Genomic DNA, 26,495 nt, shown 5'->3' with positions numbered 1-26,495 from the left:
TGTAGAAATGGAAACCAATAATATCAGGACAAGGGCAAGACAAGAAGGGCGTAGAGAACTGGTGGCTTGCCCTCACATCACCCCCAAGCTTCTATGTCTCTCTCTCTCTCTCTCTTTTTTTTTTTTTTAAATAAACAGAGACGAGGTCTCACTATGTTACCCAGTCTGGTCTTGAACTCTTGGGCTCGAGCGATCCTCCCTCCTCAGCCTCCCAAAGTGCTGGGATTACAGGCATGAGCCACCAAGCTTGGCCAAACAAACACTTCTCTCTGGAGGAGGTAGACTCGGTGCCAGCTCAGCCAGTGTCATCACATGCCACCAGGTCAGTTGCCAGCATTGAGTTCACTAAAGGATCTCCTGATACTACAACTAACATATGATTCCTTGTCTCGAGTTTGTTTTGTTATGTTTTTGTTTGAGGCATGGAACTTGTAACAATTCCTCAAGGGAATCCCCAGCCCTATTTAACTGAGTTTCTTCTATCCAAGCTTACAAAAGTTAGAGAAAAAGTAAATAATGAACTCCAAGATTCAGCAGTTATATGGAACAATAATCTATTGATCTCCATTCTCACCAAGAGCACACCAAGTGAAAAATATAAGCAAGTGAGATAAGGCTACAGTGAGAGGATTATAGGCCAAAAGCCATTTAATTATCACAGGAGACTAATCATAATATATCCCGATAAGACAGTCTAGGCCTGCACAAATCAATAAAAACATAATGACTGTCACATATATAATTTTAAGTTTTCTAGTAGCTACATGAAAATAAGTAAAAAGAAATGGATGTAATAAAATTTTAATAAGTTTAATTAGCCCAATATATCTAAAATATTATCATTTGAACATGTAAATAAATATTTTTAAAAATATTAAGACATTTTTGCATTCTGTTTTTCACACTAATCTTCAAAGTCCAGTGTGTAGTTTACACTTACAGCATATCTCAATTCAAAGTAGCCACATTTCAAGTGTTCAATAGCCCCATGTGGCTGGTGGCTACCACAGTTGACAGTGTGAGTCTAGTCAATACAGGATTTAGAGGCCTAAGGAAAGTTGTGAAATCATCTGGGCTGGACTAAATTAGGTAGAAAAAGAACTGAGGTGGGACCCAAGAGCTATGGCCTTGCTCCTTGGTGAAAAGTGAGCCCTAGATGTTAACATAACCTAAATAAACTAAAAGAGATCTGAGATATACCTGTCATTCTGCTCATAGATGTTGAGACCCAGTGCATCCACCCCCAGCCACAGCTCTGAGCCTTTCTTGTTCTTGATGCTGAAGTAGTTCACACCATACATCTCCAGATCTTGAGCAATCTTCAGATATTCCAGGACAGCATCCTCCCTAAATGACACAGTTGGGGGTCACAAAGTGGGGCTTGTGAGTCAGACCCAAGGAGAGAGAAAGCCTGCTTACTCTGTACTTCTGACAAGTATCTTGCTATCAGGAGTGGGAAAGGGCACAAAAGGCAACCAGATGATGGAGAACAGAGCATAGCATGACTTTTGCAAAGCAAAATCTCCTAACAAAAACCTAGGGTCTATGCTCCCAAAGGGAATAAAGATGGGTTGACCCTTGCTGGCCTCTGGCATGTTGGCTGCCACAGAAGCAATTTTCTTTCTCTCATTCATTGTGACAGCCTCTTACACATTCTTAGCAGGGCTCAGAATGTGGTTATGGCAAAATGATGATATTTGCCCTTCAACTAGACAACCCTCAAAAATGCTTTGCCATGTTTAAGAGCTCCTTCCTTATTTCCTTCTGGCAGGGGGCGGGGAGTCCTTGGTGGCCCAGTAGCTCCCTGGACATCCTGAGGTCCCCTCCATTTCTTGATAGTCAAAACTGTTTGTGCTATCAGTTACCACCATTCAGCAAAACAAACAAACAAAAAACAACCTTATAATGGTCCTAGTTTGCCTTCTATCATCCCTGTTCCCTCTTCTCCAACATCTACCAATGTCCCTTGTCATCTGTCTCTTCTCCCCAGAACGCATTCTCATTCACCCTATAAGGGAAGTGGGGCCCACCACTGCTTGGGCAAGCTTACCTGAGCATGCCACGGTGTTCCTCATGCCACACCTGGATCCGCTCCTCCCACTGGTCCTTGTTGAGTTTGTGCTGTTCCAGGACTCTGGAAAGACAATGGGTGATGAGTAGTTTAAAGCGCAAAAGTCCCTGTGCAGGAGAGAAGGGAAGCCCATTTAGCTTTCTAAGGGGCTGATGCAAAGAGGATGTAGAGTCAGCCAACTGAGGTCACACTGGAAGCAGACTGAAATTATAGCTAAAAAGGTATTAAATTAGACACAAGGAATTGCCTGAAAGGTAAGAGAGCTACAAGAATGGATGATCAAAAACAACAAGGGGAACACCTTCCTTTGTACCTTTATCCACAAATCAAATGATGTGCTGTGGTCCCTAAGCATAGCAATAAAGCATCAGGAGTTTGTGCTGACTTGAGGGGCTAAAAGTAGGGATGGACCTCATAGAGCCAGGTATACTCTCTCCTAGATCCTCTTGGGACCAACAGTCTATGTTTATAAGAATACTGCTCAGAAATGAAAGAATGGCCTTTGGCTACAGAGCAATGAACTGAGTCCTAATGGCTTTGAGAAAAACCAACAGGCCCAACCTCCAAGACCTACTAGATTATAAACAAGGTTAGCTTTAAACATGCCATCTCAGATATCATGGCAATGACTCAGGGAGAGTCCCCAGGGTACAAGCACTATCCCTAATATCTTATGAGTGTGTTGTACATATATGCCATAACTCCAGTGGGACTGAGGCTCCCAGAATGAAGCAAAGCTTTTCCTTCTAATCCAAAAGACTATGGAAACGGCCATTGTGTATAGTTGGAAAAAATTTAGTGTTAAAATATTAAGGTGCTAAGCTTCCAGGTCTGGCTCTGGCTCTGCCTCAGATGAGCTGCAGCAGATGGGGAAAGTCAGTGTGAGTACCTCTGCACCTCTATTTCCTCGGCCAGGAAATAAGGATAATGCCTGCTTTGTTCATTTTGTGTGTTATTGTGATGCAAAAACAAAAATAATGAGGGTTTTAGAGCTTTTGACTTTGAAGTTTACAAAAGGAGAAAGCTCTGTACACTAGCTGTCAATATTAAAAGACTATTTGAGTTCTCCGTGTCCCTGGTTTGCTTATTTCTCTCTCTCCCCTGTGAACTTCTGATATAAGAGATCTAAATCAGTAAAAAGAACTGAGAAAATGGAACCAGGGAGAGGTGAAAGAAATTACTCAATCTCTGGTTCTACATAAGCACCTGCCTCCCGGGTAATAAAGTTCTGTAATCAGGCAGACAGAGGGGAAAAAAGGCTTTTTATTTGGAAAGCTAGAAAAATAACAACAGAGTATGACACTATATGCAAATGTCTCTTGAGCAGCATAACACAGTCTTCAGACAGATCCCAATGGAGAGGAACAGATCTGGCATCCCCTGTGGGGCAGGGATTGGTCAGCTGTGGGCTGCAGCCCCTTATGGCCAAGGCAAAGGAGGGCAGGGAATCACCTCACCTCTGTGGGAGCAACTTGTCTCCGGCCAGGTAGCCAGACTTATGCACCTCCTTATTGAAGTCGCCATACTTAGACTGGACAGCATACGAGGCCAGCAGCACAGCAGTCTCAGGCGGGCAGTAAATATCATCATTGAGAATACCCTCTTTCACTTGCAGAAAGAACAGGCGCTGAGTGATGTCCTGAATCAATTCCTCGGACACATCCTCAGGATAGAACTTGGCACGGAACTTAAAGAGCAGGGGGCTTTCCTTCCGCACGTCCTGGGCAGTCACCTGGGAGCAGTAAGGGTTATGGACTCTCAAAAAATAGGTTTTAAGGGTGACAGAGTGGCTGTGGGGTAGGGGAAACACACTGAAAGATCATCAATTTGCATAATCTTAGAGAGCTGGGTGGCAACCCCCTGGTAATTAAGAAAAACAATACATTACTTTCACTGGGGACTGAATCCCATGTCTGTAATCACTTTCTGTTGGGAATTTCTTCCTGAAATTACCTTAATACCGACTGATGATCAGAAGTCTTCAAACCACTTTTGTCTGACTATATCCAACTATCCCCAAATTCTGAGAGTAGGCATAAGCTCTTCTTTTCAGCTTGTCTTATAAGTCTCCTCCAATTTCATAAATTAGCAAAGTAAGGACTAGGATATATGACGAAGGATTGAGAATTGGCTAGACAAGAGCACAAATTAGACCATTTTTTAAAGCCTGAAATGGAATACTAGTGGCTCCACACTTGTCCAGCAAAAGATTCAACTTTTTAGGAAAACAAGACTTTACCAGCAGAAGGTGGGGTACCTACTCCCTAGACACAATCAGAGAAGCAAACTGCAGGACAGTATGGAGACTTCTAAGGACAAGACCAGCCAGTCTGAGGATACGAAGATGGAAGGCTACCAGGTTCTCGTGGAGATGCTGCTTGGGGTGGAGAGCTTGCATGGACTCAAACCATTCCATTTGGGGTCCAACTGAGGTAAAAGGTCAAGAAAGAGGGAACCATCTATATGGGGTTCAGGTATCAGTTGACTGCTGGAGAAGGTGCAGCATAAGACTGTGAGATCTTTCAGATTTTTTTTTTTCTAGTTCAAGAATCTGTGGCTCTTTTTGACAAATCCCTGGCTGAGCACAGTGGCTCACGCTTGTAATCCCAGTACTTTGGGAGACCGAGGCAGGCGGATCACAAGGTCAGGAGATCGAGACCATCCTGGCTAACATGTGAAACCCTGTCTCTACTAAAAATACAAAAAATTAGTCAGGCGTGGTGGCAGGTGCCCGTAATCCCAGCTACTCGGGAGGCTGAGGCAGGAGAATGGCGTGAACCTGGGAGGCAGAATTTGCAGTGAGCTGAGATGGCACCACTGCACTCCAGCCTGGGCGAGAGTGCGAGACTCCTTCTCAAAAAAAAAAAAAAAAAAAAAAAAAATCCCCTAAAGCCATTGACTTTGAAGAGATGAAGGGGATACCAATCCTCTCTTGAACAGCCACTAATGGATTTGATCCAAAACAAGTCAAAGTTCAAGCTAGTGTTCCCAGTAGAAAGAGTCTCTTCTTCTTTGAATGCTGGCCATTGTTGCTGTTAGAAGTCAAAGTGGAGACAGAGCAAGAGCTTTTACTTGCCTGAGTCCTCTGTCCTTATTCTGATCCAGGTGGTCAACAGACCACCCAGTCACAAACACAGCCCTAGGTATCCAGGATTTGCCAATTAGCACATGGTACCCTCCCAGGAATGTTCTGGAAAAGAAAAGAATTCTAAACCCAACCGAGGAATAAGCAGTTACCTTCTTATTGAGTTTCAGCCAGGTGGAGAAACCTTTAGTGTCCTGGTACTGCAGACCAAAGAACCAAACTTCCCTCAAGCCAATAGTTTTCACCACCTAGAAGAGAAAACCAAAACAACCAACCATTGATTGAATACCTCCTCTATGTGACACAAAGTTTGACACAAAGTTTGAAGTCAATATGATATCTGCCCTTAAAGGTTTTAAGGTGCTCAGGGTCTGGCAAGAAAATACACTTGGGCAGCAATCAAGAACTGATGTCGGCATCTCTCTGCACAAAGTACTGCTGGGGTAGGAAAGGGATCTATTACTTATGAGCACTGACACATACCAAGAACCTTACATCCATCATCTCCTTTAATTTTCATAATATCCCTATGCTAGACTTATATTTAGGCCCATTTTATATATATCAAAAACAAGGTTCGAAGAAATGCCCAAGGTTCAGGTCATGAGTGACAAAATTAGGGTTCAAACCATGTCTGTTTGACTCCAAATCCATGCATATCCAGTGATTTCTGCCACCTTCTCCCTCCCTCTACAATGTCATGCCACTTTCCACTTCCATGATGGATTAAAGACTGAATGTGGAGATTGTTGGATTAACTCCTGCATCTTGTTCTCTTGGGTTGCTCCCATATATTGTCCTTTATCCTTAGCAACTGGGGGTAGTACCCACACCCTTAAGACTGAGTTCCATTTACAATACCCCAAATAAAGAATGTTTGAGAAGATAAAACAGGGACTGTGAAGGACTCTGAAGCCATGCTGTGCCTGGGTTCTGAGAGGATTTTTTCCAACCCTGATCAGAGCCCAGTCATGATTCCTCTTACACAGGTTTAGGGTGGACCTGAGGGTAGAAATAGGGTAAGTACCTCAGTGTAGTAGCTGAGGTGCTCCCTGTTGTCCTGAGCCTCCTGGCTGAACAGTGGGCAGGAAAGGGAGGCTTGCCAAGAGAACACAGATGAGCTCTGTTCTCTAGTCCCTGACATTAGCATGTTAATAGTCTGGCTGTCAGCTCAACCCCAGCATACCCACCCCTGTCCCTGTCGATGGCAGCAGTGAAGCTGAGCCACATCCTAATGAGGTCAGGCTGGCCTTAGGCAGTCTTCTTTATTTTGTTTTTTTGGGGGAAGGATGCAAGTGGAGGGTAAGGGTAAGGTGAGAAAGAATCACAGAAATATACCTAGAGATGGAAGCAGGGAACAAGGACCCAGTGTTGCTGATGTCCTTCCCTTATGAACGAATTAGTATCTCCCTTCAAAATACACACACAGACACTCACAAAGACACACATATACACACCAACACTGTATCCACAAAGTTTCTTTTATAGATCCAAAGTCAGGCCCCATGGTCACACCCTGAGTTTACAATCTAGAGCTTCAGAGGCCCCAAGGAAAAAAGTAGCTCATATATATTAAGCACCAATCATGTGTCAGGCACTGAACAGTAAACAACCCTGTGAGATAGCAACATATTATAATGAGGAACTAAGGCTTAAAGAGGTAATGCATCTAAAATTACAGAGCCATACAGAACCATGATGTGTCTGACTAAATAAGCTTGTACCTTTTCTTCTCTAGCATGCTATCTCTTAATGCCAAGTACTCATACGAGCTTAGGACTCCTGAGCTTCTCAAGTAATTAATTGTCTTGTCTCTCTTTTAGCCTAAATATCCCATCCAGATAATAAACTTTGATTACTTCTGCATCGAGATATGCTTCCTGGCAAGCATACAGACCCAAGCAACAACCACTTTGGGGAGAAGCTATGTCCCCCTAGTCATCAACCTCCATTGCTTACCAGGTCACCCTTCCCTTTCATAGCTTGGATCAAGTATCAGGAAACCTGAGCAAAATGTTCATGTCTGTCTCCAACTGGCTGTATGATATTAAGATGGCACCTTTCCTCTCTGGGCCTCACCTTCCTTATCCATCCAAATTGGGGAGTATGGCTTCAATGATCTCTTTCTTCTCTTAAGTTCTATCATTGTACTAATTACATTACAAGGTTATTTTGCAGATGGTTAACAAAAACAATCCCATTTCCCAACTACCTCTTGCTGATGTGGATAATTAAAAACATGTTTAGAAAAGATCAATGGGGTTGGGAGGTAATGAGGAAAGTTCAAAAGGCTTCCAGAATTCAATGGCCAGGTAAGTCCCCGACTCTAAGTCAATAGGCAGCTGGAACTGCCAGAAAGTTTCAGATGGAGAAATGTGAATGCTTATGTTGAAATGTAATATTGGCTTTTTGCAGAGGATGAAGGTAGTGGGTGGGCGTGAACAGAAAAGAAATTTTTAAAGCACCTCTTATATCATCCTAGATCTAAACAGGGCCCAAGGCCCAATGAACATTTCTAATTATTTTCCACAGGGTTGCAGAAGAATAGTGTGTCCAGATGCAGTTGGTGGGAAGAGGCAAGATCCAAGAAACAATCCAGCTGAGAGACAGACAAAAAAAAAAAAGAGAGGGAGAGAGAGAGAGAGAGAGAGAGAAGACCCACTAAAGATGCTGAAGAGAAGATGGACCATGAGGGCCAGGATATTAGGTCATGGGGAGAGAACAGACTTGGAACAGAAGTAGTAGAGCAGTGCCATGGTTTGGATGTGGTTTGTCCCCACCAAAACTCATGGTGATGCTTCATTGCCAGTGTGGCAGTGCTGGGAGGTAGAATCATTAAGAGGTAGTGTGTAATGAGAGGTGTTTCAGTCATGGGGACCCCTATTCCTGTGAATTACTTGACCTTTTGTCACATTATGAAGCAGCACGAAGGCCCTCACCAGAGGCTGAGCAGGTGCTGGTGCCATGCTCTTGGACTTTCCAGCCACCACAATTACAAGACAAATAAACCTCTTTTCTTTATAAAGTACCTAGCCCCAGGTATTTTATTATAAGAACATAAAATGGGCCAGGAGTGTTGGCTCATGCCTGTAATACCAGCACTTTGGGAGGCCAAGATGGGCGGATCACAGGGTCAGGAGATCGAGACCATCCTGACTAACACAGTGAAACCCGGTCTCTACTAAAAATACAAAAAATTAGCCGGGCATGGTGGTGCGTGCCTATAGTACCAGCTACTTGGGAGGTTGAAGCAGGAGAATCGCTTGAACCCAGGAGGTAGAGGTTGCTGTGAGCTGAGATTGCACCACTGTACTCCAGTGTGGGTGACAGAACGAGACACCATCAAAAAAAAAAAACACATAAAATGGACTCAGACAAGCAGCAACTGATCTTTGCCTGTACTAACTTGTAGTTAGTACAGTTTTGTACTAATTGTACAGGCTCAGAGACTCCACGACTGAAAGGAAGTGAGGTAGGCACAGACTATGCAGCCAGTCCCAGAAATCCCAGGAGTGAGCCCCTTAGCCTCTTTTTGCACCACATTGTCTGTTTCACTATTGGGTGGGAGTAGGGGTGTGATAAGAGAAGGTGGATTGGCCAGGCGTGGTGGCTTATGTCTGTAATCCCAGTACTTTGGGAGGCCAAGACAGGTGGATCACCTGAGGTCAGGAGTTCAAGACCAGCCTGACCAACATGGAGAAACCTTGTCCCTACTGAAAAATAGAAAAGTAGCTGGGTGTGGTGGCACATGCCTGTAATCCCAGCTACTTGGGAGGCTGAGATAGGAGAATCGCTTGAACCCAGGAGGTAGAGGTTGCCGTGAGCCGAGATCATGCCATTGCATTCCAGCCTGGGCAACAAGAGTGAAACTCTGTCTCAAAAAAAAAAGAAAAAAAAAAGAGAGAGAGAAGGAGGATCATGGTGACTAAAGTAGTTCTGAGATCCATAGTAACTGAGGAGAAGTTGGACAAAGTAATACCTAAAGCGTTATTAAAAAAAAAAAAAAAAAAGAGAGAGAGAGAATTCAGGCTCAGTGGTGGGGGGAGGGGGAGTGATCTCTCTGAGCACTGCCTCTTCCTTTGTGAACATAAAGAAATCAGAAACACCAATTTTCCACTTCCTTAGGCTCTAGGGCTTAAAGAGATGAGTAATATCTCTCAGCCTGCACTGAAGTCCCAAAGTGAGAAATTGAGGACGTGGCGGGAAGGAAATATGGTCTGAAATCAGAATTGAAACTGAAAAAGAACAAAGAACAAAAATGGATGACTCCTGACCCCAGGCTACAAGGAAATCTCTAAGGTCCATGCGGGTGCTATGAACCATTTTATCAGGCAACTCTAAACCCCTTTTCCAAGCCAAGTTTTTCTTGCTTCCAGCTTTGCTTCCAGTTGAGACCTCCATTCCAGAAGAAAGAGAAACATTATTTTCAAGTGAGAGCTTAGCATATAGCTTCCAGTTCCAGGAATAACCTCTGTGGCTCCAGTGACTAGGGTCCTTATCATTCCACTCTGAGAAATTGTTCTATCCCTGAGGAAAAAGAAAATTCTTTATTGGCTCCCTTTGACCCGACAGCTAGCTTATCTGATCTGAGCCAGTATTTCTCAAAGCTCCCATGGAAAAAGTCCTTAAGCAACAGAAAATAATGAATGCATATACCAAGGGACACAGTGGGTGTGGTAGGATGGGGTAGGGGGAGATAATAGGTAGATGGCTGTAAGCCAGCTATAATTTCTTTGAAGCCTCAGGTTTAGTTTTAATTATTTGTGCAAATTTTATATTCTACTCCATAAAGGATGAATTTTAAAAATTATTGCAAGTAAAATTAATGCTCTAGAATACTAAATCACATTCATCTCATAGCTTTGTGTACCTCTTGGAACCTGCCACATACACCTAAAGAAACTAGGACTTCAGTTAAGACACTAGCTTAAGAAACTGGAGGCTGTGTATTCTACTCAGCTCCATGACTGTGGAGAGTTACAGTGTTCAAGCAACAAAAACTGGAAAACTGATGTCCAGTGAAAAGAAAAGATCTGCCTCGGAATAAATCCTCATTAATTATCAGGAGCTTCTGGAAGTAAGAAAAAAAAAAAAACAAACTTTTATCTCCTTTTGTCATGTGGAGGCAACCTACATCTGAGGTCTGTAAAGGGGAGGGGAGATCAGGTCAGCTTAGGAGCCCAGAGATTCTCTTCTTGAATCCCCCATGCATTTATCTGAGTAAACAAACTAGTGATGACATCAGCCACTTCAAAAGCCCAGAGCATGGCCGGGCACAGTGGCTCATGCCTGTAATCCCAGCATTTTGGGAGGCTGAGGCAGGCAGATTGTTTGAGCTCAGGAGTTCGAGACCAGCCTAGGCAACATGGTGAGACCCCATCTCTACTAAAAATACAAAAAGATAGCTGGTGTGGGCACCTGTGGTCCCAGCTACTTGGAAGGCTGAAGTGGGAGGATCAGTTGAGACTGTGGGGTGCGAAGGTTGCAGTGAAATCACACCACTGCACTCCAATCTGGGTGACAGAGCGAGGGAGTAATGCTGGAGTCACAAGAGAAGAACTGTGCGAGAACAATGTGCAAAATTGCATCAATGCCCAAACACCTGAGACCCTCAAGATACCATTACAGATCTGGCAGCATCTACATCAGCCACCCACCTGAAAGCAAATTATTGCACCACTGGAAAGTACCAAGATGGGCTACCACTAGTGCTGTTTCTGTTATTACACGTTGCCTGTGGCCAAGTGGTCACCTGCTCTATAACACAGAACATACTCAGCTGAGGTTCTAAGTTTATTTCTTTTATTGTTTTTTGTTTGTTTGGAGATAGGGTCTTGCTGTTACCCAAGCTGGAGTGCAGTGGTGCAATCATAGCTCACTGTAACCTTGAACTCCTGGACTCAAGTGATTCTCCAGCCTCAACCACCCAAGTAGCTAGGACTACAGGCATACACCACCATGCCCAGCTAATTTTTAAGTTTTTGTAGAGATGGGGTCTTGCTATGTTGCCCAGGCTGGTCTGAAACTCCTAGCCTCAAGTGATCCTCTCACCTTGGACTCCCAAAGCACTAGGAATACAGGCATGAGCCACCATGCCCAACCTAGCTAGGGTTCTAAGTTTTGGAAGCAGGTAAAGTGGAAGAAGGTTCCAGAGGACAGTTGACCAAAAGCATAAGAAAAACTGGAAATGCTACATGCCCTGGTTTAAGCCCCAGCTATACCACTTCCTAGCTATATGACCTTAAACAGATAATTTCACCTCTGTAAGCCTCAGTTCCTCATCTGTAAGATGGAGATCCTCCTACTACAATAATAGATGTTAGTTATTTTATAAAATGAAAGATAAAAAGGTTTACTGTCCTTATTGCAGAGTATTCAAGTACTAAGTACTTTACTGAGCCAGAAGAACTTCCTGATTTCCTAGCTCCCTCATCTGAACTCTCAGAGCAAAGCCACCTACTTTAGTCCTTAATAAGAACCACCAATATTAGAATGCTTGGTATGCGCCGGGCATTTTACTTATTTGAGGATTAAATCACAAAATCTCTGAGATTAGAGTGATTATCATTTTACTAAGGAAAGTTAAGTACTGAGAGGCTAAATGAGCCATCCAAGGTCACACAGCGAAGTAACAGGACAGAATTCGAACTCAGGGCTGGTTCTAAATCCTATGCTTTATATACCACCTCATGAACCTGAGCCTCAAGGGCGTTTATTTCATTCTTTGTGGGTAGAGAGTTGCATGTTCCTTTCTATGCCTTTATAGGTAAGGAACTCAAAGTTCCTGAAGAACAGAGATGGTGTTTGACAGTGTAGACCTTCAGTCAATATTGAATGAATCAGTAAATAGATGAATGAATCGATGCTGTGAGATTTCACCTCTGTCTTTGAGCACTGCCCTTTAGCGGCACCTAGGTAATCCAAGATCAAAAGCTTTAGAAGTTGAAGCAAGTGACAGAATCACTATAGCAAAACATGTTCTCTCTCCCCTCTAGCTGTAAGCACACTCACAAGAAGAGAGGTAAATGAGAGAAACTATGAGCCCTACTTCCCTTTCCCACCAGGCCCTAGACCTCCTCAAGCTATGGCATCCCATTGTTGCCTATTATTTATTGCTAGTGCCAAGGAGTACTTCCTCTTTGGTTGGCTTCCTCTCTGGTCATCGGCCAGATGACTGCTGTGTTCCAGGATGGCCGTAGAGCTTTTGCCAATTCCTGCCAAGGAGTCTAGCTCCTTCCTCCCAGACCCAGGCTCCACCAGGAGGGCCCCCTTGAATGATGGGTCCCAAAGGTCAGAGAGAACGGACTTCCTCCGTTATGCCTCATCAAGTTAGAGAGAGAAGAGCTCACATCCTCCAACTGCCTATGAACACATACCTCTACTGATTCCTGACCTGACCTGCCTTGGCCTCAAGAGGGCCAAATGCTCAATTCCTTGAGTTCAAATCTTTTTCCCTGTATTTTTTCACCTGTGGGGTTCACCTCTGTCCCTCTGACTTACAGAATGTGACTGCCCCTCTCCTTCTTATGGCAGTCCTTCAGAGGTCTGAATACAGAAAGCATATATTCCTTGAGTCTTCTCTAAGTTAAATACTCTCAATCACCCCAAACAGAGTAGTGCAGTGCAGGAAAAGTATAGTTTTGTGATCAGAGTTGTATTCAAAATTCATATCACAACTTACTAACTACATGACCTAGGGTATGTTCTTTTACCTCGCAGAGGCAGGATCATTGTGAGGATTAAAGCGCCTAGCCAGGGATAGTCCATAGTATGTGTTGAATAAATAATACTTCTCAAGATAACAATGATGGGAAGTCATGGACTTCTTGGTTTCCAAGTCTCTCAAAGGCTTTGTTTTGGAAGCAGTAGCATTCAGAACTAGCATACCAATCTGGCCAGGGTTCCCTACTACCTGGGCTTCCCTCAAATCCACACCCACAGCACACAAACCAAACCAACACTAACAAAAACTACCAGGCACTGAGGTTTTTTGAAGTTAATAAACCTCTTTGTTCAAGAATTTTTCTGCCCCCCACAGGCTCCAAATCATGCCTTCCTCACCCTCCACAGCCATCCCCCTGCAATGCACATACACAAAGCCCCCAGTGTTGAGGGTAGGGAATGGCATCATCTGGTTTGGGAGGGGGAATTAGAATCAGGGCTCTTGGAAGGAGTATAGGTAAATGTCAAAGGAGCCTCTGGCTCCCAGCTGGTCTGTAAAATCTGCACTGACTAACCTCCTCCCTCTCTAATAGCTGCTACCCAGAATGATAGCAAAACATCTATCTAAAACAAAGGGTCCAAAAGCATATGTATTCTATGGGCACCTCCTCCCTTTTGTCTTAGAGATAGTAAGAAGCCTGTCAAGGAAGAGATGATCCCTTGCCAGCTAGCCCTACCTCCTCACATATGCCAGCAGCTGATCATACTCAGGTGACGCATTTCCCTCCTTTTTACAGAAAAGGATTGTCTGAAATCCCAATACTAGGAACAGAAATGGGAGAGAAAGGGAGATGGAATGCACAAATAAATGTCAGATAAATGTTTTGAGAGATAACCAGATTTGAGAAACAAGTTAGGCATTGTACAGATGAGAAACTGAGGCCCAAAGAAGGGAAATGTTTGTATCACAGGGAGTTAGTGACAGGGCCAGCCCTAGAGCCCAAGATTCATGGCTGTCTATCCAGGCCCTTTTGACTTCACTAGGCTGTCCCTTTAAAAGTTCTCCAATATAACCTCCTTGCAAAGGGAGAATGAAAAGCACAATTATAATTCGAATGCATTTAGTCATTCCAGACTAGCACCGTAATCACTTGTGAGCTATGTGAATGTAAGCACGTTACTTGAATTGTAGTAAACTTATATTTAAATATTCCTCAGACTAATTTGTATTTTCACAAATTAAGTATCAATGATTACACTTTGCCATTCAAAGTAAAACAAACACAAAACAAGCTCCAGAGAAGTAAATTCCACCTAAATCTAAAGTTAGATATTTTGAGGATCATTAAGCCCATCTCCCAACTTTCCCAATTCTAGATTATTTTTCTTCACTTTTTTTTTTTTTTTTTTTTTTTTTTTTTTTGAGACAGAGTCTTGCTCTGTCACCTAGGCTGGAGTACAGTGGCATGATCATAGCTCACTGTAACCTTGAACTCCTGGGCTTGAGCAACCCTCCTGGCACAATCTCCTGAGTAGCTGGGACTATAGGTGTGCACCACCATGCCAGGCTAATTTTTAATTTTTTTGTAGAGACAGGGTCTCACTATGTTACCCAGGCTGGTCTCGAACCCCTGGGCTCAAGCAATTCTCCCATCTCAGTGTTAGGATTACAGACATGAGCCACCACATCACGTCAACTCCAGCTCAATTAATAATACAAGAAGCACAATGGTATTGGAAAGGGAACCATCATTTATTACTTCTCTACTATATGCTGGATGCTTTCTTCCAGCTAACACTTTCTTTCCTATTTGTGTTTTCTTATCTTTCTCACCGATTTCTAATTTATCTTTTTGGATTAGATATCCTTATATGCCACTATAATCAGTTTTTTGAGTAACAGGTAAGATACAAAACATAATATACTCACAAAAATCCTGTGAGGTAAGTATTAGATTTTTTTTTTTTTTTTTTTTTTTTTTTTTTTGGTGGGCAGTGGTTGGGGGGATGAGGATACCAACCCAGAGAGTTCAATAATTTTCCCAGGGTCTAACTAGGAAAATGAGGATTTTGCATCCTCATCTGCAAAATGTGCCAGTACTAATTCATGCACTCACAGAGCTTTGTTATAGTCAAATGCTTATCATAATACTTAGCATACACTGAGTCCTGGATAAATGTTAACTCTCATCTGTATTAGCCACAGAAAATAATTTTCCCACTCTATGTAATAAGAACTCAGAAGGCGTACACAAGCTGTTCTCAAATTTCTAGCCCTCTCCTACCCCTGTCTCCATTCTACTCTTGTCTTTTCTCTCACCAGTCAGGAGTATTCACAGGAATAGAATTAGCTTATTTGAACACAACCTCCTTCTTTCTTTCTTCCTCTCCCCAACCCTGGGGAAGTTCTCATATGGTAGAAGGATACAGAGAGCAAGGAAGAAAGGGAAGCAAGAGGGCCTGGAGAATCCATCAGGGTGATATGCAGCCTAACATCCCAGACAATAACTCAGACCTCTACCTCATTGGAGGCTGGTGGAGAAATGGGATAATGGCCTGTCTGGTGAGGTCCCAGCCTCTGGAAATGGGAGCCTCATTTTTGCTCCTAGAAGTCTGGCCACAGATGGCACATTCCCTTGATGCAAAAAATGTCTGTAGCTCCCATCTGTTTATTATAGTATACAGTACATCCTTTCTGACAATAATGATTCACAACAAAGGGACATCCTTTGGGTTGGAGATGGGAATGACCACTTCACTATGGCGAGTAAGCAATTATCTTCATGGCATGCCTGCAGGAGATGAAGCAGCCTCCTACTGCATCTATCACCTCCCATGTTGTCCTAAGTCCCAACATTCTTTTGAGAGAAATGTACATAGAGCTTACTACTTCGAGAAGAGTAAGTTAGTTTCCTTCTACTAGGAAGTAAAAACATGAGACAGAGGCAGTGTGGTGCAGTGGCAAGAATATGGGGTGCAAATCCCAGTCAAATATCATTTGGGTGCAATTAATTTATTTAACTTCTGAGCCTCATCATTAAAATGGAGAAGACATCACTTACATGTTTCAGAGTTGAAAGGAAGGCTCCATATGCTAAGATTTTTTTTTCTTTTTTTTTTTTTTTATTTATTTTTTTTTGAGACGGAGTCTGGCTCTGTCACCCAGGCTGGAGTGCAGTGGCGCTATCTCGGCTCACTGCAAGCTCCGCCTCCCGGGTTTACGCCATTCTCCTGCCTCAGCCTCCCGAGTAGCTGGGACTACAGGCGCCCGCCACCTCGCCCGGCTAGTTTTTTGTATTTTTTAGTAGAGACGGGGTTTCACCGTGTTAGCCAGGATGGTCTCGATCTCCTGACCTCGTGATCTGCCCGTCTCGGCCTCCCAAAGTGCTGGGATTACAGGCTTGAGCCACCGCGCCCGGCCAATATGCTAAGATTTTTAAAGCATCTAGCATAGAATATACACCCTTTTCTTTTCTCCCTTATTCAGGACCAAAGATAAAATTAATCAGGACCATAGGGTGCAGGTTGCCAAAGTTAAACTTTGCCTCCTTTTATATTAAGGCTGGAATCAGCCTTCATTTTGACCTATCTTGGAGTGAACAGGAAGAGAGATTCTTTGACAAGAGGCAAAAGGCATGGATTGTTGGCATTGTGGTGGAAGCTATTGGGAGAAGGAGAGGAGGCTAAGGAATCTCCACCTTACCTGGTCAAACAGCTGCTTCCCGGTGGTGTTGGGCTGGATGGCAAACTCCAGCTCTGCATCCATGGTGGTCACACGCACACTGATCTAGGATGAGATCAAAGGAAGCAGGTTAGTCATCTGGCTCTGTGTTCAACAGAGCCTGAGACAAGTGTCTTTGCTCAACCACAAAGGAGAGAGCTAGGATGCTAAGAGCCTGAGCAACTTGGATATTGACAGGGATGAAGGGAGAATATTGACCCGAACACAACCCCTGCTCCCAAGCAGCTTACTGAAGACAAACAACACAGTCATAGAGCAATACTTACCAAAGAACAGACAAGAATGTAGGCTGGGCGCAGTGCCTCATGCCTGTAATCCCAGCACTTTGGGAGGCTGAGGTGGGTAGATTGCTTGAGGCCAGGAGTTTGAGACCAGCCTGGGCAACATGGCAAAACCCCATCTCTACTAAAAATACAAAAATTAGCCAGGCATGGTGGTGCACACCTGTAGTTAAAGCTACTTGGGAGGCTGGGGTATGAGAATTGCTGGAACCCAGAAGGTAGAAGTTGCAGTGAGCTGAGATCACACCACTGCACTCCAACCTGGGCAACAGAGTGAGACTTTCCCTAAAAAAAAATTTTAAAAAAGAATGCAAATCATCCTACAACTAAGAGCAGGCAAATGATAACTGTACTTCTTCCAGGAAGGCCTTTCCATCTATACTAGCCAGCTTCAGCTCACAGGGTTCTCTTCTCACCTCTGATCTACCTGGATTATCTACAGCACTGGTAAACAATTGCAGAGGCAAATTAATAGCAGGATAAGGAGCACTGGGTTCCACATGATAATCTAAAGGGCAGAAAAAGCTTTCAGTAATATCCAACACCCCTTCGTGTTAAAAGTTCTCAATAAACTAGGTATTGAAGGAGCATACCTCAAAATAATAAGAGCCATCTGACAAACCCACAACCAACATCATACTGAATGGGCCAAAGCTGGAAGCATTCCCTTTTAAAACCGACACAAGACAAGAATGTCCTCTCTCACCCACTCATATTCAACATAGTATTAGAAGTCCTGGCCAGAACAATCAGACCAGAGAAAGAAATAGAGGCATCCAAGCAAGAGGAGAGGAAGTCAAACTATCCTTGTTTGCAGATGGCATGATCCTATATCTAGAAACTCCAATAGTCTCAGCCAAAAAGCTCCTTAATCTGATAAACAACTTCGGCAAAGTCTCAGTATACAAAAATCAACATACAAAAGTCACTAGCATTCATATACACCAACAACAGTCAAGCCAAGAGCCAAATCAGGAAGGCAATCCCATTCAGAACTGCCACAAAGGAATAAATGCCTAGGAATACAGCTAACTAGGGAAGTGAAAGATCTCTACAAGGAGAACTACAAACCACTGCTCAAAGAAATCAGAGATGACACAAACAAATGGAGAAACAGTCCATGCTCACGAATAGGAAGAATCAATATCATTAAAATGGTGATACTGCCCAAAGCAATTTATAGAATAGTCTCAATGCTATTCCTATCAAACTACCAATGACATTCTTCACAGAACAAGGAAAAACTGTTTTAAAATTCATATGGAAACAAAAAAAAGCAGCTTGAATAACCATGGCAATCCTAAGCAAAAAGAACAAAGCTGGAGGCATCATGCTACCCAACTTCAAATGATACTAGAGGGCTACAGTAACCAAAACAGCATTGTCCTGGTACAAAAACAGACAGAGACCAATGGAGTAGAATAGCCCAGAAATAAGGCCACGCACCTACAACCATCTGATATTTGACGAAGTCCACAAAAAAAGCAATGGAAAAAGGACTCCCAATTCAATAAACGGTGCTGGGATAACTGGTTAGCTACATGCAGAAGATTGAAACTGGACCCCATCCTTATGCCATATTTAAAAATCAACTCTAGATGTATTAAAGACTTAAATGTAAAAGTAATGTAAAACTCAAAAATTAAAAAAATCCTGAAAGAAAACCTAGGCAATACCGTTCTGGACGTAGGAATGGATAAAGATTTCATAACGAAGATGCCAAAAGCAATTGAAGCAAAAGCAAAAATTGACAAATGGGATCTAACTAAAGAGCTTCTGCACAGCAGAAGAAACCATCAGCAGAGTAAATAGGCAACTTATGGAACCAGATAAAATATTTGCAAACTATGCAACTTACAAAGGTCTAATATCCAGCATCTATAGGGAACTTCAACAAATTTACAAGAAAAAAAACAAACACCCCATTAAAGTGTGGGCAAAGGATATGAAGAGATACTTTTCAAAAGAAGACATACATGTGGCCAAGCAGCATATATAACAAACTAACATCATTAGAGAAATGCAAATCAAAACCACAATGAGATACCATCTCACACAAGTCAGAATGGCTATTATTAAAAAATAATAATAATAATAAAACAGGTGCTGGTGAGATTGCAAAGAAAAGGGAACCCTTATACACTGTTGGTGGGAGTGTAAATTAGTTCAACCATGGTAGAAAACAGTGTGGCAATTTCTCAAAGACCTGAAAACAAAACTACCATTCAACACAGCAATCTCATTGCTGGGTATATACCCAAAGGAATATAAATCATTCTATCATAAAGATGCATGCACGCACATGTGCATTGAAGCACTATTCACAATAGCAATGACATGGAATCAACCTAAATGCCAATCAATGGTAGACTGGATAAAGGAAATGTATGATACTATGCAGCCATAAAAAACAACAAGATCATGTCCTTTGCAGGAACATGAATAGAGTAGAAGTCATTATCCTTAGCAAACTAATGCAGGAACAGAAAATCAAATGCCAGGCTGGGCGTGGTGGCTCACACCTGTAATCCCAGCACTTTAGGAGGCCAAGGTGGACACATCCCTTGAGGCCAGGAGTTCTAGACCAACCTGGACAATATAGCAAAACCCCACCTCTACTAAAAATACAAAAATTAGCCAGGCAAGGTGGTACACACCTGTAATCCCAGCTACTTTGGTGGTTGAGGCATGAGAATCGCTTTAACCTGAGAGGCAGAGGTTGCAGAATACCACATGTTCTCACTTATAAGTGGGAGTTAAATGATGAGAACACATGGACACACAGAAGGTGGAGGGTGGGAGAAGGGAGATGATCAGGAAAAAATATTAATAACTAATGGGTACTAGGCTTAATACCTGGGTGATAAAATGATCTGTACAATGAATCCCCATGACACGAGTTTACCTATATGACAAACCTGCACATGTACCCTTGAACTTAAAATAAAAATTAAAAAAAAAGAACACTGGATTCCAAGCCTAGCATGTAACTGGTCAAATCTACAACCGTAGATAACTCCTGTCCTTTTCTTGGGCCTTAGTTTCCCTCACCTGTGCAAAGGCAGGAATGAGATGAAGGGCAGCCAATTAAACAAGATAAATGGTCCAAAGACCATTTCAGTGCTGATGTCTGTGGTTCTATATACTGCCTTGCATTGTTAATGCTTCCTATATTTATGTCTCATTGGCTTTCTTAGGCTCAAGAGGGGAAGGGGGCCTCAGTAGGGGTAGGTATGGGCAGCATAGAGATGCTACCAAAGCCAAGTCAGTAGGGAGACAAAGGTCCAGAAACAGGCCCAGACCAAAATAAGAGACAGCCACACACATATGACTTCACGGTCACTAGAAAAAATATTCACCACCTTTACAAATAGATCCCCAAACCTAGGTCAATGATAGCTGAAATTTCATAATTAGAGATTTATTCCTTTGGCTGAAAACTCTGTAGTAATGGTAGCAGTAGTAATAGTAACAGGCAGCAGCTTTCCTGTATCAAGACTTGCTACTCACCAGGCACTTCATATGTACTACCCCATTTAATATCAATAATCACCCTGTGAAGTAGAGCATTATCTCCACATTGGAGATAAAGAAATAGGTATTTGTCTAAAGTCACATTGCTATTAAGCAGGGGAGACAGGGTTTGAATCCAGGTCTAAATCCAAACCTCACAATGTAAACCAATATACTAAATTCCTCTTACAGAGTGCAAAAGTCTACCATTAAAAGAAATAAAAGATTGATTTTTAGTTGTTAGACATTTTGCTTAAATAATGTATATAGTACAGCCACAAGATGGCTTGTTATATGGTCATATAAAACCTTTATGAAGACAATTTCATGCTTAGGGAAGACACTTTAGTAATATTGAATGAGGAAGTGTAAACAGTATTTCATAGAGTCCATGAGCTCAACTTTGTAAAATGTATACATAGAGGGATGATTGGAATCTTGTCCAAGTAATAGTCAGGCTTGGTTTTGGGGTGGTGATCTTATGGATGCTTTCTCCCTTCTTTAAACTAAAAAAAAAAAAAAAAAAAAAAAAAAATTCTACATTTTCTAAGGTGGTCACATACTACTAATAGTATTGAGGGAAAGCACTAGATATAGTATTGCCAAAGATGCAAATTTCCATGGAGTGAGTAAGACATTAAGCCTTATCAGTCTTTGAACCCCTAGGACTTTCCTGGACACACGGGTCAGGAGCAGGGAAGAGGGGGCCAGGCAGCCATTTTGCCAGATAAACAATTACTATGAGGATCAGGCCCAGAAAACAACTTTGTAAATAAATCTCACTAGGGAGCCAAGGAGGAAATCTATTTTAGGATTGACAATGGGACAGGAAAGGCCCTGAAGGCAGGAACAAGTAAGGCAAGTACCCCAGTGGGAGTAAGGCAAGGTTAGCCACTTTGATTTGGTACTACCCTAGGCTTCCTGCCAAGTCAGTGACCCCTATAGAATGGGCCCTCATAAAGTAGGATGGGGCCATTGGACTGGAATTTGAAGGGCACCATGCTATATCCAGCCGCAAATCACCCTTGAGCCGGGTCAGGGGTGACCTCAAAACACCAATGACTGAAGGGACAGGAGAGAATAGAAAGGGGGCAGTGGGCTTTTAGAACAATAGGCTTCATTCTCACCTCAAAGTTTACATCTTACTTAGAATTACCTTTCCAGTACTCAAGATTCAATGGGTACTCACACAAGATGTTGGCTAAATGAATGGGTACCAAACAAGGGGATATTGGAGATAGATACAGCATAATATACACACACAGAGATGGGGATATTTGACATCTTGACTTTTTTGTGCCATGAATCATTCTTGCCTGTCTAGTGAAGCCTACGGACCCCTTCTCAGAATATTTGTAAATGCATGAAATAAAGTAGACACAATAAAACAAAATTATATTGAAACAGTTGAAATGTAAATCAAAATCTAATAATATGTGCTTATTACCACATTAAGTAATTACCTAGCACTAGGTCTTATTAGTTAGTTATTGCCACTGTAATTTCAAACATGTATTGAGCACAAATAATATTTTGACAAATATACAATAACTAATTGTGATATAAAAATATGTACATTAGGGGCCAGGTGTGGTGTCTCACGCCTGTAACCCCAGGACTTTGGGAGGCCAAGACAGGCGAATTACTTGAGGTCAGGAGTTCGAAACCAGCGTGGCCAACATGGTGAAACCCCATTTCTACTAAAAATACAAAAATTAGGCCAGGCACGGTGGCTCACGCCTATAATCCCAGCACTTTGGGAGGCCGAGGCAGGTGGATCACCTGATGTCTGGAGTTCAAGACCAGCTGACAAACATGGTGAAACCCCACCTCTACTAAAAATACAAAAAATTAGCTGGGCATAGTAGGACATGACTATAATCCCACCTACTTGGGAGGCTGAGGTAGGAGAATCGCTTGAACCTGGGAGGCAGAGGTTGCAGTGAGCTGAGATCATGCCATTGCACTCCAGCCTGGGCAAAAAGAGCAAAACTCCACCTCAAAATAAAAATAATAATACAAAAATTAGCCGAGCATGGTGGTGCATGCCTGCAGTCCCAGCTACTCCAGAAGCTGAGGCAGGAAAATCGCTTGAACCCAGGAGGCAGAGGCTGCAGTGAGCCGAGATCACATCAATGCACTCCAGCCTCAGTGACAGAGCAAGACTTCATCTAAAAAAAAAAAAAGAAGTATATTAGATAGTTTCTATATAAACTTCTATTATTAAGCAAACTAAAAAAAAAATGGTAGAATCCAGGAAAACACTCCACAACCTAAGAGTTGATAACAAGGTCATGGGTACTGCCATTACTGCTGCCTTTATTTTATTTTTATTTTTATTTTTATTTTTATTTGCCTACATTCATAATTGAACAAATGGCTAAATTACAAAGGAGAGGTTGGTAAAAAAACAAATAAGTTATTTTCCTCCATCCAAGTTCATATATCCTTCCCACTTCAAATTCTATCCATGGACCCCATAGAGGTCTGAAGACTCCAGGTTAAGGAGCTTCCTATAAATTCATTTCAATTCACCCAATATTAATGGAACACAATGTTTAAGGAACTATGGTTGGAACAGAGCAGTAGAACCAGTCCCTGATCTCAAGGCACTTACTGAAAAACACAAAAACTAAAATGTACAAGGGAGACCCTGAGAAGTGCCATAACAGAAGAACAGAGGAAACCTTTCATGGAAATTAGGAACCACAGTTCAAAGTGGTGTTTGCACTGATTCCAAAGAATAAGTTGGATTGTGGAAAAGAAAGACTGTGTGGGTAGGGACAAGAGCACTCAAATGTCCCAGATAGAGAAAACAACATGTATGATGGCCCAGAGGGAGGCAAGGATGCAGATGGCCCCTTTAGAAGTCAGTATGTACACCTACTCCAGGGTGAATGAGGCCTGCAAAGTGAAGAGAGGGCAGAGTCTAGGAAGGTAGGTAGAGGGCATTGAAGGCTATGCTAGAAGGCTGGGCCTTAATCCTGTTGGCAGTGGCCAGCCAGTCTAGAAGTTCCAGGCAGAGTGGGGCACAATCAGAGCTGGGCTTTTTGGAAGAAAACACCCAGGAAGGAAATTAAGGGAAGGGGAAGGGGTGGGATTCCAGGGACATATTCCAAAACCCACAAGTTCCCTTTAATTCTCAATATTGGAAATAATTTTCAAAGGAAGCAAGCCAGTGTCTCGTACAGATCATGTCAATTGTAGATCATGCCAATCCAGCATCTTCAGGGCACCAATCAAGGGTGGAGCCCAGTGCTGGCCCAAAGTATGTAATCAAATATTCGTTAAACAAATATTTCTTAAATAAATCAGTTGGTAAAGAAGGGCCCATCCTGAATGTTGAATAAGCATGTCAGAGAGGCTAGGGTTGCCCATGCTTCCTCCCTCCTAGTGGATCACCCTAGTACAAGGGCTCTACCAAAATCTGAAAGTGTGAGCTGAAACCCAACCAGAACCTATTTTTTTCTGAATCCCTACTCAGGGTTTCTGCCATTCCACTGTGTCTTCTTCCCCAGGGACAGCAGCCTGAGGTTTCCTGAACTTCATTGTGGAGATAAATAACTTTAGGTTTTTAAAAAATTGGAAAGAAAAACAAACACAAAAGAATTCCCATTCCTGTCTCCACTTAACTCAGAAGCAAATGTGAGTCCCGTTAGCAGGAATGTAAACCAGTATAACCACTATGGACAACAGTATGGAGGTTTCTCAGAAAACTAAAAATAGGACTACCATATGATCCAGCAATCCCACAACTAGGCATTTATCCAAAGGGAAAAAAAATCAGTATATTGAAGAGATATCTGCACCCTCATGTTTACTGCATCACCACATCACAATAGCCAAGATATGGAATCAACCCAAGTGTGCAAAACCAGATGAATGGATAAAGAAAATGTGGCAAATTAGCCGGGCGTGGTGGCATATGCTTGTAATCCCAGCTACTCAGGAGGCTGAGGCAGGAGAATCACTTGAGCCCGGGAGGCGGAGGTTGCAGTGAGCCCAGATTGTGCCACTGCACTCCAGCCTGGCCAAGAGAGTGAGACTCTGTCTCAAAAAAAAAAAAAAGAAAGAAAGAAAGAAAGAAAAGAAAAGAAAATGTGGCATATATACATAATGGAATATTATTCAGCCATAAAAAATGAAATCCTGGCCAAGCACAGTGGCTCATGCCTGTAATCCCAGCACTTTGGGTGGCCGAGATGGGTGGATCACCTGAAGTCAGGAGTTCAAGACCAGCCTAGCCAACACAGTGAAACCCCGTCTCTACTAAAAACACAAAAATTAGCCAGGTGTGATGGCGTGTGCCTATAATCCCAGTTACTCAGGAGCCTGAGGCAGGAGAATCGCTTGAACCTGAGAGGCAGAAGTTGCAGTGTGCCAAGATCATGCCACTGCACTCCAGCCTGGGCAACAGAGCAAGACTCCGTCTCAAAATAAATAAATAAATAAATAAATAAATAAATAAATAAATAAAATCCTGTCATTTGCAGCAACAGGGATAAGCCTGAAGGACATTATGTTAAGTGAAATAAGCCAGGCACAGAAAGTTAAACACCCGGCCGAACATGGTGTCTCACACCTGTAATCCCCGCACTTTGAGAGGCCAAGGCGGGCGGATCACTTGAGGCCAGGAGTCCAAGACCATCCTGGCCAACATGGCAAAACACCACCTGTACTAAAAATACAAAAATTAGCTGGGCATGGTGGCACACACCTATAATCCCAGCTACTCAGGAGGCTGAGGCAGGAGAATCGCTTAAATCTGGGAGGCAGAGGTTGCAGTGAGCCAAGATCATACCACTGCACTCCAGCCTGGGCGACAGAGTGAGACCCTGTCTCAAAAAAAGAAATGATAAATGTTTGAGATGATGGTATGCTAATTACCCTGATCTGATCACTATATATTGTATATATCGAAACACTGCTATGTACCCCATAAATATGTACAATTTATGTACGCATTTATTAATATGTATCAGGTTAAAAAAATCAAAATTAGGCTGGGTACGGCAGCTCACATCTGTAAATCTCAACACTTTGGGAGACCAAGGTGGGAGGACAGCTTGAAGCCAGGAGCTAGAGATCAGCCTGGGCAATATAGCAAGACCATCTCTATTTAAAAAAAAAAAAAAAAAAAAAAAAGGTTAAAAAATAATAACAAATGTTAAGTCATGAGGACAAGGCCATGGGTCTATGCTCTCCTGTTTTCTGTGTACATGTCAGAGGTAGCAAGGAGTAAGGGTAGTAACAGCTGGGGCCTGAAGGTGATTGATAGAAGTCCTGATCAAAAATATCCCTTTGTTCTCTCTTAGATTCATCTGGGATCCAAGAGTGCAAGATGGGCTGCAGACCCAGACCCACTGCCACAGAGGGCCCACTAGATGCTCACCCTTAGTGGGCACCCACGGTCTTCTTTTCGGGCCTAGATGCTGCTCTCTCCCCAAAGAGAAGACAGTGGTCTTGTTTGGGAGGAAAGAACCTAAAAATGAAGTTTCCAAAGTTGGCAGAAAATTCCCAGTCAGCCCTTCAGTTTGACAGGAATAAAGGAGCTGACCTGGGTGGGGTAGCATTTCAAGATGTAGTCCCCAGCAGAGAACTGTTTATAAGGCTAGATCCCTGCCTAAGCCAGGCCCTGAGGATCTAGGCACAGCATGAGGTCAAAGACTGTGTCTCAGGAGAACATTAAGGGTTGAAGGAACAATAACAAAATGTCTGCATGTGTGTCTGGGGAAGGGGGAGTGTCATCCTCTCACATGCCCTGGCCCTCCCACCCGTTGCCCAAGAACAATAAGCCCACTGTTATTTACTGAGCAATTCAACATAGACACTTCCCACACCAAGCACTTCGCTAAGCACAAACAAATTCATCTCGGTGGTCCACTGTCCAAAGCCTTCAACAAACTGAGATCTCTCTCATGTCCCCAGTTAGCTGGGCTGAGACACAGAAGTAACTAGGCCAGATACTACCTCTGTCTTGGCACCAGCAGCTGAGGTACTTTGGTCTCCGGGCCTGCCAGTTTCAAATAAGCAACTCTCTCTTTGCCTACTGTCAGGAGCACCCAGGTGAGCAGTAGCCCAGCTACAGGAAAAGGGATTGTCAATGGTTTCCCCTCACCTACCCCATGTCACTGAACTATA

At 42.9% G+C, this 26,495-nt stretch overlaps 1 protein-coding gene across 2 annotated transcripts in view; it reads right to left on the bottom strand.

The window, feature by feature from the left end:
• The window catches only part of MSN (moesin), a 75,881-nt gene that overhangs the window by 9,204 nt on the left and 40,182 nt on the right, over positions 1 to 26,495 (bottom strand). For both annotated transcript variants that reach the window (XM_050776922.1, XM_050776923.1), the window contains exons 2-6: positions 16,522 to 16,605; positions 5,309 to 5,404; positions 3,529 to 3,803; positions 2,051 to 2,134; positions 1,201 to 1,347 (exon numbers count right to left, since the gene is read on the bottom strand). In XM_050776922.1, coding sequence (XP_050632879.1) covers positions 1,201 to 1,347; positions 2,051 to 2,134; positions 3,529 to 3,803; positions 5,309 to 5,404; positions 16,522 to 16,605 — 686 coding nt within the window. The remainder of the gene's footprint in view (positions 1 to 1,200; positions 1,348 to 2,050; positions 2,135 to 3,528; positions 3,804 to 5,308; positions 5,405 to 16,521; positions 16,606 to 26,495) is intronic.

Source organism: Macaca thibetana, chromosome X (genome assembly GCF_024542745.1).
Source record: "Macaca thibetana thibetana isolate TM-01 chromosome X, ASM2454274v1, whole genome shotgun sequence".
Classification (NCBI taxonomy): domain Eukaryota; kingdom Metazoa; phylum Chordata; class Mammalia; order Primates; family Cercopithecidae; genus Macaca; species Macaca thibetana.
This window is presented reverse-complemented; position numbering and strand designations above follow the sequence as displayed.